General features: G+C 34.1%; 1 protein-coding gene and 1 pseudogene across 1 annotated transcript; one reads left to right on the top strand and one right to left on the bottom strand.

Moving 5' to 3' along the window:
* Positions 1–7,946: 7,946 nt before the first annotated feature.
* Positions 7,947–9,348, bottom strand: LOC123209501 (lignin-forming anionic peroxidase-like). The gene is made up of 3 exons (XM_044627579.1): positions 9,052–9,348; positions 8,769–8,960; positions 7,947–8,674 (listed from the first exon to the last, which is right to left on the bottom strand). Exons 1-3 carry the CDS (start codon positions 9,262–9,264, stop codon positions 8,120–8,122), a joined length of 960 nt encoding a protein of 319 aa, XP_044483514.1. The 5' UTR covers positions 9,265–9,348; the 3' UTR covers positions 7,947–8,119.
* A 1,790-nt stretch (positions 9,349–11,138) lies between these two features.
* Positions 11,139–12,441, top strand: LOC123208510 (annotated as a pseudogene).
* The last annotated feature ends 3,651 nt before the right edge of the window (positions 12,442–16,092 follow it).

The raw sequence follows: 16,092 nt of genomic DNA, 5'->3' as shown, positions 1-16,092 counted from the left end.
AATACATTTTTAAATATTTTTTATAGTGACATTTAATTGTCACAATATGTTGATTAAATGTAATAAAAAAATACTGCTAAATATTTCCATGACGTCTATTATAACAAATATTATAATAACTTTTTAATTATTTTTACTTTGCTCAATTTTTTGTGGCATTTAATATAAATGCCATAATAAAAAGGTCACCAAATATTCTTATATGTGTTGCAGATGGTGGATTTTTCCACCCCCTCTTTTTGACTTTAGCCAAAAGAAATGGGAAGGCATTAAATGCCTCAGAAGCTTTGCCTGGAAGGCATTATTTTTATTGGTTGGAGGGGAGGCAAATTGCCTATAAATACCCCCTCCTCCCTTCATGTAAACTACAATTTTTCTGTTATCTTCTCTGCATCCGGTTCATATATAAAAGCAATTCTTTCTTTCTTTCTGCTTCTTCTTATTTCTTTATTCCTTCTGCCGTGTTTTGGCTTAATAATACTTTGGCAAGTCAATTACTTTATTAATTTTATAACACGTTATCAGCACGATCAGCTCAGGTATATTATATCTTTATATTATGCTGTTATGCTGCTTAAATATTATAAATACGGATATCCCAGTTGATTTTTAATTTCTGTTATATTTCTGCTTATTTTTTTATATATAATACAATATTTGCAACCCGAAGTTTGCAAAATTGTAATCTGGACCTGAAGTCCTGAAACTCTTGAATCTAGACCTGAAGTCTGGAATATCATAAATCTGGACCTGAAGTTCTGAATATTATTTGTAACCTGAAGTTTACACAATTATGAATTTAGATCTGAAGTCTAGAATATCATAAATCTGAACCTGAAGTTCTGAATCCTATTTGTAACTTGAAGTTTACAAAATTATGAATCTGGACCTGTAGTCCTGAATATCATGAATCTGGACCTGCAGTCCTGAATATCATGAATCTGGATCTGAAATCCTGAATATCGTTCGTAACCCGAAGTTTACGAAATTATAAATTTGTGACCTGAAGTCATAAATATTATTTGTAACCTGAAGCTTACAAAACCAAGAATCTGGACCGGAAGTCCTGATATTATTTAAATGTTTATTTTTATTTCATTTATTTGAATATTTATTTATTCGCATATTTATTTATTTGAATCTTTATCTTTATTTATATCCGATTTACAACCTGAAGTTTATAAAATCGTGAGAAAATCATATATATGGGCCCGAAGTCCCGAGTTTTACGATTTACAACTTGAAGTTTGTAAAATCATGAGAATACATGTTTATGGGCCGGAAGTCCCCAGTTTCATCAAAGTCTTTATTTTAATAATGATATCACCTTTGCAACCTGAAGTTTGCATAAAGTGTGAAAATTATGGACTTGAAGTCCAAAACATAATCAGAATATATATTATAATATTGTAAATATTAATTACAAAACCAGAAGTTTTGTATATATGGGATAATATATGGACCTGAAGCTTCCAAAATTAATCCCAATATTTCTCCTATAAAATCAGCTATTTTGTACATATGAGATAATATTTGAACCTGAAGTTTCAAAGATTAACTCATATATATTATACAAAACCAGAAGTTTTGTAAATATGACAATAATTGAACCTGAAGTTCCTAAAATTAGATGAATAATATTAAATGGGCTTTTTGCATGAGTCTCCACCTAGAATTTATGAGCCTTGAAAACTAACTAAATAAAATATCCCAGAAGGATAAATACAAGACTATTATCTTTTGGCATCATATCCCTGAAGGATTGCAAGCCGAAATATGAAAACAATGATTCTATATTTAGTATAACTCTGTAATATTCAGAATCTTTTCTTGATTATGGAAAATAAAATATTCCCCACATTTTATTTTTGCTCCTGTAGTAGCAATATCAGAAAAGAAATTCTGAATTAATATTTTCTAGTTATATATCGTTCCCTGAAGTGAATGTAACTACCAGAAGTAGTTATTATGAAATGCCCCGAAATTTTTATAATTAAATCCATCATATATATTTATTTTGGAGTCATGCATATTATTTTGTATTTTATTGTCATGTTCTCTTCCTTTCAATATTTTGTGTACGTTATAACTAACGTAATTTTTAAATGAAAGGAAATGAACTCCAAAACTGAAGCATTGACTTCAAAGGCTGATGAAGGAGATATATGTTTGGTGGATAGTGCAACAACGCACACAATTCTTAAGGAAAAGAAATTTTTCTTATCTTTAGCATTAATCGAAGCTAAAGTAACTACCATATCAGGATCAATTGATCTGATAGAAGGCTCCGGAAGAGCCGCAATTATGTTAAATAATGGGACCAAATTAATCATCAATGATGCATTATATTCAAGTAGATCCAGAAGAAATCTACTGAGTTTTAAAGATATAAGAAAAAATGGTTATCATCTTGAAACCATAAGTGAAAATGGTGCAGAATTCATCTGTATAACTAGTAATGCCTCCGGAAGAAGGCTTATACTAGAAAAATTGCCTGCTTTATCATCTGGATTGTATTATACAACCATAAAGGCAATTGAGACCTACGCAGTATCGAACCAAAAGTTCGTTGATCCAAAAGCATTTATGCTTTGGCATGATCGTTTAGGCCACCCAGGATCTACAATGATGCGTAGGATTGTTGAAAATTCACATGGACATACATTACAGAATCATAAAATTTTATTGTCTAGTGAACAATTCTGCACCGCCTGTACTCAAGGTAAATTAGTAATAAGACCATCTCCCTCCAAAATTGGAGGTGAATCCCCATCATTCCTGCAAAGGATTCAAGGGGATATATGTGGACCCATTCATCCACCAAGTGGGCCATTCCGTTATTTTATGGTCTTAATTGATGCATCTGCACGATGGTCTCATGTTTGTTTATTGCCTACTCGAAATGTTGCATTTGCTAAACTGTTAGCACAAATTATCAAATTAAAGGCGCATTTCGCAGATCATTCGATCAAGTCAATACGGCTAGATAATGCTGGTGAATTTACATCCAAAACATTTGATGATTATTGCATGTCTATGGGGATTGAGGTTGAACATCCAGTCTCACATGTCCACACACAGAATGGATTAGCAGAGTCTCTTATCAAACGACTCCAGGTAATTGCACGTACTTTATTATTAAAAAGTCAATTACCTACTTCTATGTGGGGACATGCTATATTACATGCTGCAGCGTTAATTCGCTTGCGACCTTCTTCTTATCATCAATATTCTCCCCTACAATTGGTTCTTGGTCACCAACCTGATGTATCTCATTTGAGAATTTTTGGTTGTGCTGTATATGTCCCTATTGCGTCCCCTCAACGCACAAAAATGGGATCCCAACGTCGTTTGGGAATATATGTTGGATATAATTCACCATCCATTATCAGATACCTGGAACCATTAACAGGTGATCTTTTTACTGCACGATTTGTAGATTGTCACTTTGATGAGACAACTTTCCCATCTTTAGGGGAAAAGAAAATGCCTCCTGAAGTTAGGCATGAACTTACTTGGTATGTACCTACCATGTCTCATTTAGATCCTCGCACATCACAAAGTGAAACTGAAGTGCAAAGGATAGTGCGATTACAAATTATTGCCAACCAAATGCCCGATGCATTTGTGGATACGGCAAAAGTGACAAGATCACATGTTCCAGCTGCTAATGCACCAGCAAGAATCAATGTGACTGCTGAACAGTCCATTCGAACCGTGACTGATCCATCTACCTCACGCCAGAAGCGTGGTAGACCTGTTGGATCGAAGGACACTGTCCCTCGAAAAAGAAAGGCAAATAATCAAATAAATATTCCTCCAGAAGAGGTTATAGTCCCTGAAGAGACTCAAGCCCCTGAAGTGGCACGAGCCCCTGAAGTGGCACAAGCCCCTGAAGAGGCACAAACCCCTGAAGTGGTACAAAATCCTGAAGAACAGGAAAATGAGAATATTGAAATATCTTTAAATTATGTTCATACACAAAAAATGTGGAATCGTGAAACAATTATAGTTGATGATATATTCTCATTTGCAGTAGCTACTGAAATTCTGAATGATGATGATTTTGAACCACGTACTGTGGCTGAGTGTAAACAAAGACATGATTGGCCTAAATGGGAAGAAGCAATTCAAACAGAATTAGCTTCTCTAGCAAAACGTCAAGTGTTTGGGCCTGTAGTTCCAACACCTCAAGACGTACAACCCGTTGGATATAAATGGGTATTTGTGAGAAAAAGAAATGAGAAAAATGAAATTGCTAGATATAAAGCCAGGCTTGTAGCCCAAGGCTTTTCCCAAAGGCCCGGTATAGACTTTGATGAAACATATGCACCTGTTATGGATATAATTACATTCAGATATTTAATCAGTTTAACAGTCTCTGAAGGACTGGATATGCGTCTAATGGATGTAGTTACTGCTTATTTGTATGGAAATTTAGACGCTGAAATTTACATGAAACTCCCTGAAGGATACAAATTGCCTGAAGCAAAAAGTGTCAATTCAAGAGGCTTGTACTCAATTAAATTACAACGATCATTATACGGATTAAAACAATCCGGACGTATGTGGTACAATCGCCTCAGTGAATATTTGAAAAATGAGGGTTATGTGAATGACCCTATATGCCCATGTGTCTTTATAAGAAGGTCAGAATCGGGATTTGCTATTGTGGCAGTTTATGTTGATGATATGAATTTAATTGGGACTCCTGAAGAGCTCTCAAAAACTGCTGAATATCTGAAAAAAGAATTTGAAATGAAGGATTTGGGGAAAACAAAATATTGTCTCGGCCTGCAGATCGAGCACAATTCAAATGGAATACTTATCCATCAAGCAGCGTATATTGAAAAATTATTAAAACGCTTTAATATGGATAACGCTTATCCTTTGAGCACCCCAATGGTTGTTCGGTCTCTTGATCCAAAAAAGGACCCATTTCGTCCTAAAGAAGAAGATGAAAAGATACTTGGTCCTGAAGTACCATATCTTAATGCCATTGGAGCCTTATTATATTTGGCCCAATGCACGAGACCGGATATATCCTTCGCAGTTAATTTATTGGCTCGATTTAGCTCTGCACCAACCCGTCGCCATTGGAACGGAATCAAACATATACTCCGTTATCTTTGTGGAACTAGAGATTTGGGATTATTATATTCTGTCAAATCCCCTAAAAATCCTAGTTTGGTTGGATATGCAGATGCTGGTTATCTTTCTGACCCTCATAAGGCCCGTTCACAAACGGGATATGTTTTCACTTATAATGACACAGCTATATCATGGCGTTCCACCAAGCAGACCTTGGTTGCAACTTCTTCAAATCATTCAGAAATTTTAGCTCTCCATGAAGCCAGCCGAGAATGTATATGGTTACGGTCTGTCATCCATCATATCAGAAATGCATGTAGTCTTCCTTCTACATCAGACACTCCTACCATATTGTATGAAGACAATGCAGCATGTATAGCCCAAATTAGAGGTGGGTACATCAAAGGAGACAGAACCAAACATATCTCACCAAAGTTCTTTTACACCCATGAGCTCCAGCAGAGCAACAAGATTGATGTCAAGCAAATTAGATCCAGTGAGAATCTTGCAGATTTGTTCACTAAGACACTACCGACATCAACATTTGAGAAGTTAGTATATAACATCGGTATGCGGCGGCTCAATAAGCAACCAAGTTAATCCTACTACAAAGAGGGGGAGCGTTCATCAGGGGGAGCATTCATCAGGCAAAATTTTGAAGTATTGGACAAAAGGTGCACTGTACTCTTTTTTCCTTCACTAGGTTTTGTCCCACTGGGTTTTCCTAGTAAGGTTTTTAACGAGGCAGTTTAAGCACGTTCAATGCCAACTTACAGAACATTTAATAATTATGTTCCTTGGCTTTGGTTTTTATCCCACTGGGTTTTTCCTTAGCAAGGTTAATATAATTATCTGTAAGTGGTAAAAATCCAAGGGGGAGTGTTGCAGATGGTGGATTTTTCCACCCCCTCTTTTTGACTTTAGCCAAAAGAAATGGGAAGGCATTAAATGCCTCAGAAGCTTTGCCTGGAAGGCATTATTTTTATTGGCTGGAGGGGAGGCAAATTGCCTATAAATACCCCCTCCTCCCTTCATGTAAACTACAATTTTTCTGTTATCTTCTCTGCATCCGGTTCATATATAAAAGCAATTCTTTCTTTCTTTCTGCTTCTTCTTATTTCTTTATTCCTTCTGCCGTGTTTTGGCTTAATAATACTTTGGCAAGTCAATTACTTTATTAATTTTATAACAATATGGTCAATTGTAATAAATGTAACAATATATTATTAATTTTTATACTTTTTATGTTTTTTAGTGGCTTTTGATAAAATTTTTGAATAAATGTATTATTAAATTTTTTTACTTCTTTTAGTTTTTAGTCGGATTTGATAAAATGCCACTATATATTGTTTTTGTTGTAGTGTTAAAATCATAAGTATATTACAATTACTTCACAAGGTCTTTTTGCTTCAAGTTAGGGTTTGATTCTTTTATTTGGCACATCCCAACATGAATACTTTTTATTTGTTGAGTTCATGTATAAACTTTGGGTGGCATGGTTGATTCAGTAAAAAAGGGAAGGTATCACTGAATTGGCTGAGGATTGCATGAGTTGCATTATCTATAATGTATTTATAGAATTTTCATTAGAAAAAAAAATGTTGAAAAAATAATTTAAGACTTTTTCCATATTTCTATTGATAGATAGATACATGTAGTAGTTTTTTGAAATTATATCTATCTCTTTTCTCAATATGTACACATTAGATTTGACATTCTTTAATAATTTAATAAAATTATGTGAACACATTTTTAATACATAATTTGTGTACACAGATAATGTGTTATCATATGATTGGATGATTTTAAATTAAAGATAAAGTAACACCCAATCATATGATGATACATCATTTATGTATCTAAATTATATATTAAAAATATGTACACATAATATTGCTCATAATCTTTATGATTACACCCATGGTTTTAAAAATTGGATTGGTCTTTGAACTAGCACCCGCTAGTCGAAACAGTTTTGGTTCCATTGAAAATCATTTTTGGATTTACGTTGGATTTAATTGGATTAAATTGAATTGAATTGTTTAAACTGTTTTATTGAAAAAGCTAAAAAATAACATTTGACATGGTCAACATAAAAAAAATTATTATTAGGAGTTAAACCTAAAATCTCATTTATTAATTATAAACATATATATCATCAATCCAAATATATTTTGATATTAAGATAATTCAAATTATTTATTTTATGATAAATTATACAAAAAAGATATTTTAAATATTAATTTAAAACAGTTAATTAGTTCGGCCATCACTCAAATGGTTGGACCTGACTGTCCCCTCCACTTGGTTAATGTCTATCCCTTTTTTAAAACATTGATTGTACCTCTATTAAGTTATAGGCTTCTCATGGTAATAAAACTAGCTTGGTCCCAACATTATGACTACAGAGAACTTCTACTTATATATATTCGTTTTATCTTCCCATGTATAATCAAACTTTGGACTCCAATTCTTTTCATTGTCTTTAATTTCCAAGTAAGTTCCACCAGTTTTGTTAATTATGAGCTTGTCAAAAGCAGTTGTTTTCCTGGAGGTAAATCTCATTTAAACCGAGCAACTCTTCATATATCAATTGCAATCCTTGTCCTGCACGTTCATTGTCAGTTCAACATAAATTAACATTGGAATGCTTCTAACAATGTTCATTAAGTCTTTATTAATTTATTCTATTTCTTGAGGTTTATCGGATACACGTTATCTTAATTAATTTGGGTTTTTTTTCTTAATTGGAATGTTTAGTGTAATTAACATTAAATGCAAGTTATTTCAAAAAGTTAATCCATTTTATTCGTGTCCTGCACGTTCATCAATTGAATCTACATCAATCAATAATTTTAACCTTTATCTTTGTTTGACTAGCACCATTCAAATGCTTTCTTTCGTATGAAAGATTACACTTGTACAACAAATTTACAGAAAACTGAATAGTAGATTATGGAGATCATTCCATAAAAAAGTTCAAAAATCATTAACATCTAACTCTTTATAATATAGATATGAAAGCAAGTTAATTAACAGTATAACATAACTTTCGGATTTGCCCTTCAGAGCCAGTAAGAGGGTTGATGTTTCCCACCTTTATCATGGCAGCTGCGAAATCAGATTCGAATTTTTTACGCTTCTTACTATATTCAAGAACAATGCTATCAGTGGATCCTCCACTAAAAAGCACTTGATCTGATGCAAGAAGACCCTTCTTCTTAATAAGATTTTTGAAGTAGTTATTATCGAAAGAATTAGGTGTCACCGGATCTAGAGGTGCAAGAGTTGCATTCCCACCAGAAGCTGGACATTTACGTTTACGAGTAGCAGCAAAGCCAGCATTGATATCACTTGTATTGCAATAAATCCTAGTACGGAATGTGAGACATTGTGCTTGCCCAATTGTATGTGCACCTGAAAGAGCAACCATGTCCCTCGCACTCAACCCTTTGGTACTGAACAACGAAATAAGAGAATCAAGGCTAGCCTGAAAGTCGGGGAGTTGGGTATTAGCTAAGCTTAAATTTGCAGTTGTAGAATCTCTTCTTCCAAGTTTAACCTTCCATGATGGTCCACCAACCTGTTTGATTGTTAATATTAGGAACTTATTATTCACAGAATTTAGATTATATAAAATTATAAGAAAAATGATTTAAGATAATATTATAACTTACATAAACTGATGCATCACGGGCAGCAACAGCAAGAATATCTGCACACGAAACAACACCTGGACAAATTTTCTCGACTTGAGATTTAGCATTGTCTATGACTTGGAATCCTCTTACTGAATTCATATTGCCCGTGGCATGTTTCTCACTGATGATTGTGGAGGAATCATTCAACAAGATGGATGCATCACAACCCTGCAATTAATTGACAAACTCTTAAAATTTTTTTAATACAACAAATGAACAATAAGATTAAAACTCTGAAATAATATTAAGTGTTGTATACCTGAACAAAGCAATCATGAAAGTGGAGACGAACGAGAGAGGCAGCCATTCTACGCTCTCGTGAAATGGCAGTTCTAATAGCAGTGCGGATTGTAGTGAGGGCATTTGGACATGTGGAGTCATAAAAATTTGAAGAGAGTTTAGCTTCACTTTGTACACAAATGATCAACAATAGGGTGAGAACAGTACAAGCAAAGCTGATTGAAGAAGCCATTTTCAGTTACGAAAAACTAGATTGGCAGATTGAAAGAATTATGGTGGTTGAGATATATAGATGGGTGCATGGATGAATGAGAATCTTAACGCTAACATGTTATTTATAGTGTTTCAATTTTCACGAAATACTGTTATCAAACTATGAAGAAAGCTGGTCCGTAATGGCGGCTTGCCGCGGCTCAGAAATTAAAGAAACCTTAGATCTTTGACGGCTTTTTCTTTTTTAAATTTATCTGAACACGTGCATGTATGAATTTAAAAAAAAAAAAAACACATTAATTTCTATTGATTTTAGGTTCGCAGGAATGTATTCAGCCTCTTTTGGTTAAACCCACTGCTTCTTCTTAAAATTTTTATATTTATCCAATGCAAGATTCCAGTTTTTGTCTCTCACACCCTAAAAGCATGAAAAATTTTGATATTTATTTGGTATTCCTCATTTATCCCTTGTGAGACCTATTAGTGCTAAAAATTAATTCTACCAACGAGAAGTAGACCAACTTAAAAGTGTAATTCCATGTAAGTAAAGAAGAATACAATGACATTTATAAAGTGGTTTGAGTTACAGTTAAGAAGCTTATGTTCACTGCTGTATTATTGATTATTTAGAAGAAAATTCAACACAATAATATTATATGATACAAAAAGTGCTGTCTTTTTGCATTTGCATATTCCTATATTTATAAGATAAGAGAAAGGAAGTTACATAAGCATAAATACCCAAATCATAATATATTGAATCTATATATCTAAATAAATCTGTTTTTAAGGAGATTTGTTGATTGTGCTATCTAAAAAGTGGAAGATGATTGCTATCCAAATGGGAGATGATTGTTATACCATGAACGTAGAAAATAGAGATGGAACCTAATTGAGCAAATCTTGCAACTGTTAAGTTTCATTCTTCTTGCTATTTTTGAATAAAAAGACTCCTATATGCAGGTTAAGTCATCTTATATATAGATGATATGTTGAGTCGCTACATTCTATTGTAATAATTAATTGCTTTTGTGTAGTGTTTTTCTAAGAGAAAGTCTGACCATACAATAAGATTAAATAATATCATGCTCGTGCATTTTGATTAGCCAACATTGAAAATACATTTGTTGTTAGTAATGTGCTATTGTTTATTCAATTTAAAAAAAAAAGGGAAAAGAAAAATAAAAAATAATAAAGGAAAAAAGAAAAAAATAGAAAAATCTATGTAAAATAACTTTTCTGCTTTTTCACTTAACGAAATTTATGAATGGAAATGAATAACAAATGATAATTTGGTTTTCTAAAACTTAAAAGGACGAGAATTAGTCATTTTAGAAAACCTTGGGTGGGAATTAGTCCATGATGCTGTCATGATATTGATGTTGTTTCTGGAAATCTACTGTTGAACGCTTCAACATTGTCTCTTCATATTCCTAGTCCTATCTTTGCAAAAATCCACTGTTGAATGCTTCGATTAAAATTTTAATGAATAAATAAATCATCCAAAAAATTTTAATGAATAAATAAAACAAACATTTAAAAAAAAAAAATACTAAGTCTGTATCTTCAAAAGCAGGTGAAGAAGAATCTTCATTTATATTATATTTGATGACGGGCCCTAGAGCACTGTTCACAATCGCAATCTAAACATTAATTATGACAAATAATTTTCTTCCACTTGCCTCTTGATGCCGGTATTACTTTTGCATATTCTTCCACCAGGAAAACGATGTTATGTTAACAGATAGCGTTGATTCTAACATTCAAGTAGATGTTGATACTCTTAACCAATAATGTTAATAGGTCTTTGTCTTCTTGTGTGAGCGTTTTTATATGTTAATATATATATATATATATGGCCTGGACCTCTTATAATTAATATCATATATCAAAACCATTGTAACGGTAGTTGAGTGCATAGCTACTTACGCATGGAGGCTGAGAGGTTGCGGATGCTACAAAATTTTGCTGCGGAAGGAAACGTGGATGCTTTATTTTCAGTACTTGAAGAGGATCCCTATGTTTTGGAGCGTATTGAACAAATACCATTTGTGGCTACTCCCTTACACACAGCTGCAAGTGAGGGAAATGTCTATTTCGCCAAGGAGATACTAAACTTAAAGCCTTCATTTGCTAGGAAGCGAGACCATCTTGGGCGTAGCCCCCTCCATTTGGCTTTGGAGGGGAAACACCTGAAGGGTGAGCTTACGTACCAGCAACTTGTAACATGGTTGATAAAGCATGACAGTGAGCTTGTCCGTGTTAAAGCAAAGGGGATGATGACTCCTTTGCACTATGCAGCTCAAGTAGAAGACGAATCCAATTTGGCTGATTTTTTGTATGTTTGTCCATCATCAATCAAAGATTTGACTGTTAAAGGTGAAACTGCTGTCCATGTTGCCCTCAAAAATGGGAGTTTCAAGGCCTTTAAAGTCTTGTTAGGATTTCTTCGACGTTTCAACAAAGAAGAGATTCTAAACAGGGAGGACGAAGAAGGAAACAATGCATTGCATACTGCAGTATCTGCAAATCAACTTGAGGTATATATATAAGCATCTCATATGTTTTTAACTTCTGGAAGGCCGGACTAATGAACCATTTTGCCTTTTCATTTTCTTCTCAATCATACAGGCGGTGAAGCTGTTGGTCAGAGATGTCAACGTCAAAAGAAAGAACAGTAAAGGTTTGACAGCTTTGGACATCTTCCATGATCGCCAAGGTTCGCTAGATAGAGCAGTTAAGGACATTCTACTTGCTGCTGAAGCTAAAAAAGTGCCCATAAGTCTTTCAAAAATAATTATTATAGATTTATTTAGTTCACGAAATTCAGTAGTGGAGTACTTTTCTAGGCCCCTAAACTTTTCAGGAATAATCTGAAAGGGTTAAGACTGGATTACGTAAGCATAAACAAGATTCAAATGGATGTCCGAAACATACTACTTGTGGTGGCTATATTGGTAGCCACAGCCACATATCAAGCTGCACTAAGCCCACCCGGAGGATATTGGCAAGATGAGGGCAATCTGCAGCCTGCCAACAGCACTGGTGTCAGTAACACCACCACATATAAAGATTGTTTATATTATTATATACTTGGGAATTTTAATTTCTTGTATATTTGAAATATCAGTTGGTACTTTTACTTGTTTTATGAGTTCAAGGCTGTTTATTTCTCTGGAAAATGAGAGAAAATTGAAAAAAATTTCAAAATTTCAATTTTTTATAGAAGTTATAAATAGTTTTCAATTGGGTATAATTTTGAAGTTTTTAATCATACTTAAAAAATTGCAAATTTTTAGTTCTGTACGGTAGCTATAATAGTTTTCAAATGGCTATTATTTTGAAGTTTTTAAACAAACTTTAAAAAAATTGCAAATTTTAATTTTCATGTAGTAACTATAAATTGTTGCACTTGGCTATTATTTTGAAGCTTTAATCATACTTAAAAAATAATAGTAATAATAAAGCAAATTTTGAGTTTTATGTGGTAGCCATATATAGTTGTCAATTGGCTATTATTTTGAAGTTTCCAATCATACTTTTAAGTGTAACTTGCTGATTATGGGCTGGGGTGGCATTCTAGAAAATGCTTACTTCTGCTAATATATGTGTAATGACTGTGAGTAGATTAAAAAAATTTTCGATTGTTGTCATTCTAGGGTATTTCAACTTTTAGAATTCGAATTTTAGTTCTGTTTTTTTGAATTTTACCGTTTTACGATATATCGATTCGTATTTTCTAAATTTTCGAAGAATTTTTTGATTGTGCCATTCTAGGGTATTTCACCTTTTAGAATTCGAATTTTAGTTTTATTTTTTCGAATTTCACTGTTTTACAATATATCGACTAGTATTTTATAGATTTCTGAAGAATTTTTTTATTGTTGCCATTTTAGGGTATTTCAACTTTTAGAATTCGAATTTCAGTTCTGTTTTTTCAAATTTCATCGTTTTACGATATATTGACTCGTATTTTTCAGATTTTCGAAGAATTTTTCGATTGTTGCTAGATAGTAACATCACTCAAATCACATATAAAATGAAATCAAATACATATCTATATATAATAATAGATAAAGTACATCGTACACATACGCACATATAATAAAAATATACATACGAACATATGAAGAATGATAAATAAACAATGAACTAACTAAATATACATCCGTGAGCTACTCGATATAATGAAAATACAACTGCGACGCTAAACGTCGACGCATAGAGGTAAACGACTCTCCGGGAAAATCGACACTCTGTGACAACGTCAAACACTCAAAAAAACATAACATAAACATGCCACAGTCATCGGAGCCCAGTCCCTGCTGAGGGACATTCATCGCTCGATATAAAGCGAGGGAATCACGTCGTGGAGTCTATCCAGAAGCAGTCCAAAAACTCTTCGCCTCTAATAATATAGGTATGAATGTCATATACGATCGCATGCATTGCTCAAGAGACCCCATATTTCCCGAATATGATACATCCGAATCATATACTGTAATTGACCACTCATTAAATCTATAACTCCGGCCACCCAATGTGCGCAGTCGAAGTTTATAGGGATGTAAACCTATAAACAGTGACAAATTTTAGTTAATTACAGACTAATTCAACTAATTTAGTGTAATGAAAATACATATATACTATACCTAATCGACCATCTCCTATGATTTGTACAACAATCCTAGGGTGTATGCTATCTCAACCATCCTCGTGAAGAGTCCCAAAAACTCAAACTCCTCAAACGGTGTGGTCTGCCAACTCTTCCAAGCCATCTCAATATGGCCTCCACAGAATGTGTGGGCAGTCATCCAATGCTGTGAAACAATCACACGGTGGTCGTCCTGGTGCCGACGTAATAAAGCCAAAAAAGAATCCACATGCTAAAATGGTATAAACAAGTTTACATGTGTTAGTTATTGATAAATATATCAAACTTTTTTTCGAATTATATAGTATAGATAACTTACATCGTCGGTCAGCCACTCGCATAACTCTACCACAAGCTGCCAAAAACCATCCTTTGACTTCAACCCGATAAAGTAGACATCATGTGCATCGGAAGCCGCAGCTATGGTGTACCACATGAGGAAAGATTCCTCACGCTCTGAGGTAGAGGATGAAATGGTCCTAAGTTACCGTTTCACCCTCTCTTTGAGTGGATTTGTATGCGGGGTGCGAACCAGCGGACCCTTCCAGATGATCTAACCACGTGCTATACGAATCAGCTGTATGATCCCAAAAAACAATTAATTCATCATTCAATCCTACATAACAATTAGTATTAATCGATTTATTTTACCTTCTTCATGTCTGCGAGAGGAGGTTTAGTTGGAGAATCTTGAATCATGGTCAAGTCCACCACGCGTGCTTCCTCAACAGGCTATAAAATTGTAATTTTGAATATCTCAGTGACCAATATATACGAATATTTATATACTAAGTATAACTGATATACCTCAATATGGATGGCCTCAGAAATGTCCTCCTGGAAGTCCTCCTCTTGTGAACTAATATCTACTATCTTTTTGGTTGAGCTCGAGATATCAGCCAGTAACCATAATCGCTCGTCTTGAAAAAGAGTCAAAACATCATTAAATAAACAATATAATTGAAAAAACAAATCGATCAATGACATTTTTAAAAAAAAAAAGTTAACCTCAACTTCCGAGGAAGGTGTTCGGAGAGAACTCTCGATCGATAATATATCAATGTCGGTTCCCTATATGCTGAAAAAGACAAAATGGTAAATGATATTTCATATAAAATATAATATCTATAATAATTATCATACCTCAAGTGGAGGATCTGAAACAACTAGAGATCCGATCGGATGGCCTTCATGAGGAAGACCCTGTACGAATATATATACCCTATATTAATCGATAACCGAACAATCATAAAAATGAAGTTCCATTGATAAGTGACATACCTCAGCGCGGACAGGTGATGCAACAGAAGGGCTAACCGATGCCTCCTCCTGGTGACTATCCTAAGATAATAGTAATAATAACTTAATCAGTGACATTTCATATATAACAATACTATAATATAATAACGACATTTAACATTAGATATAAATTTGAAATATCATACGAACCTCGTGTGGCTGATGGAATGGTATTGCGGTATCAATGGGGGATGTTAGCCGGATATCGTCATCCCTCTCCTGTACAAATGTAATAATAGTTGTCAGAATAATAATACTGTAGACATTTTTTATAAGTAATAAATTAGAAGTGGTTTTACAACCTGAGCGACGGGGGCTGGATATGTACGCGTGACGATGTCTTTCAAACGAGTCATACGATCCTGTAATCGAGTCATATCGTCATGTAATCGAGTCATCTGGGATGAGATATTGTCACGAAAACTTGATATCTCACGTAGAATCATAGCACCCCAGTGCGTTAATGTAGCATCTAATGTAGAAATACTAGGTGATACGAATGAGGGACACTACTCGATGGCATGATGGGTAGTACGGTCCTCCACTCTAGGATGGTCTATCATCCGTGGGCTTTGAACTACAGGGGAACATAGAGGCTACTCCATAACAGGAAGCTAAATAGGCTCCTCATGTGTCTCAAAAGTCTCGATGGGTATATCTGAAGGTCCTGAAGCTGGAGAAGCCCCGTCCCCAATCGTGAGAGGAACTAAAGAAGATGAGGAGGAATCAGTATCGGGTAAACTGGTGTACTCACGAATCTCAACATACAGTGGTAAACCCTTCTCGATCGATAATGGACGAAGGGGGAATATGATATCCTCCTAATGATGAAGATATATAAGTCAAAATAATTGCAACATATAATGAATTAATCGACTTATTAATTAACGAGTA

The sequence above is a fragment of the Mangifera indica genome, chromosome 2, assembly GCF_011075055.1.
Source record: "Mangifera indica cultivar Alphonso chromosome 2, CATAS_Mindica_2.1, whole genome shotgun sequence".
NCBI classification, from domain to species: domain Eukaryota; kingdom Viridiplantae; phylum Streptophyta; class Magnoliopsida; order Sapindales; family Anacardiaceae; genus Mangifera; species Mangifera indica.
Note: the sequence above shows the minus strand (reverse complement) of the source record. Positions and strands in the feature narration are given on the sequence as shown.

Excerpts from the sequence above, each read along its gene's own strand:
- LOC123209501 (XM_044627579.1), bottom strand. The coding sequence starts at position 9,264 with ATGGCTTCTTCAATCAGCTTTGCTTGTACTGTTCTCACCCTATTGTTG. Across the intron at positions 8,961-9,051 it reads TTCATGATTGCTTTGTTCAG|GGTTGTGATGCATCCATCTT; the intron begins GTATACAACACT and ends AATTAATTGCAG. Across the intron at positions 8,675-8,768 it reads CCCGTGATGCATCAGTTTAT|GTTGGTGGACCATCATGGAA; the intron begins GTAAGTTATAAT and ends ACAATCAAACAG.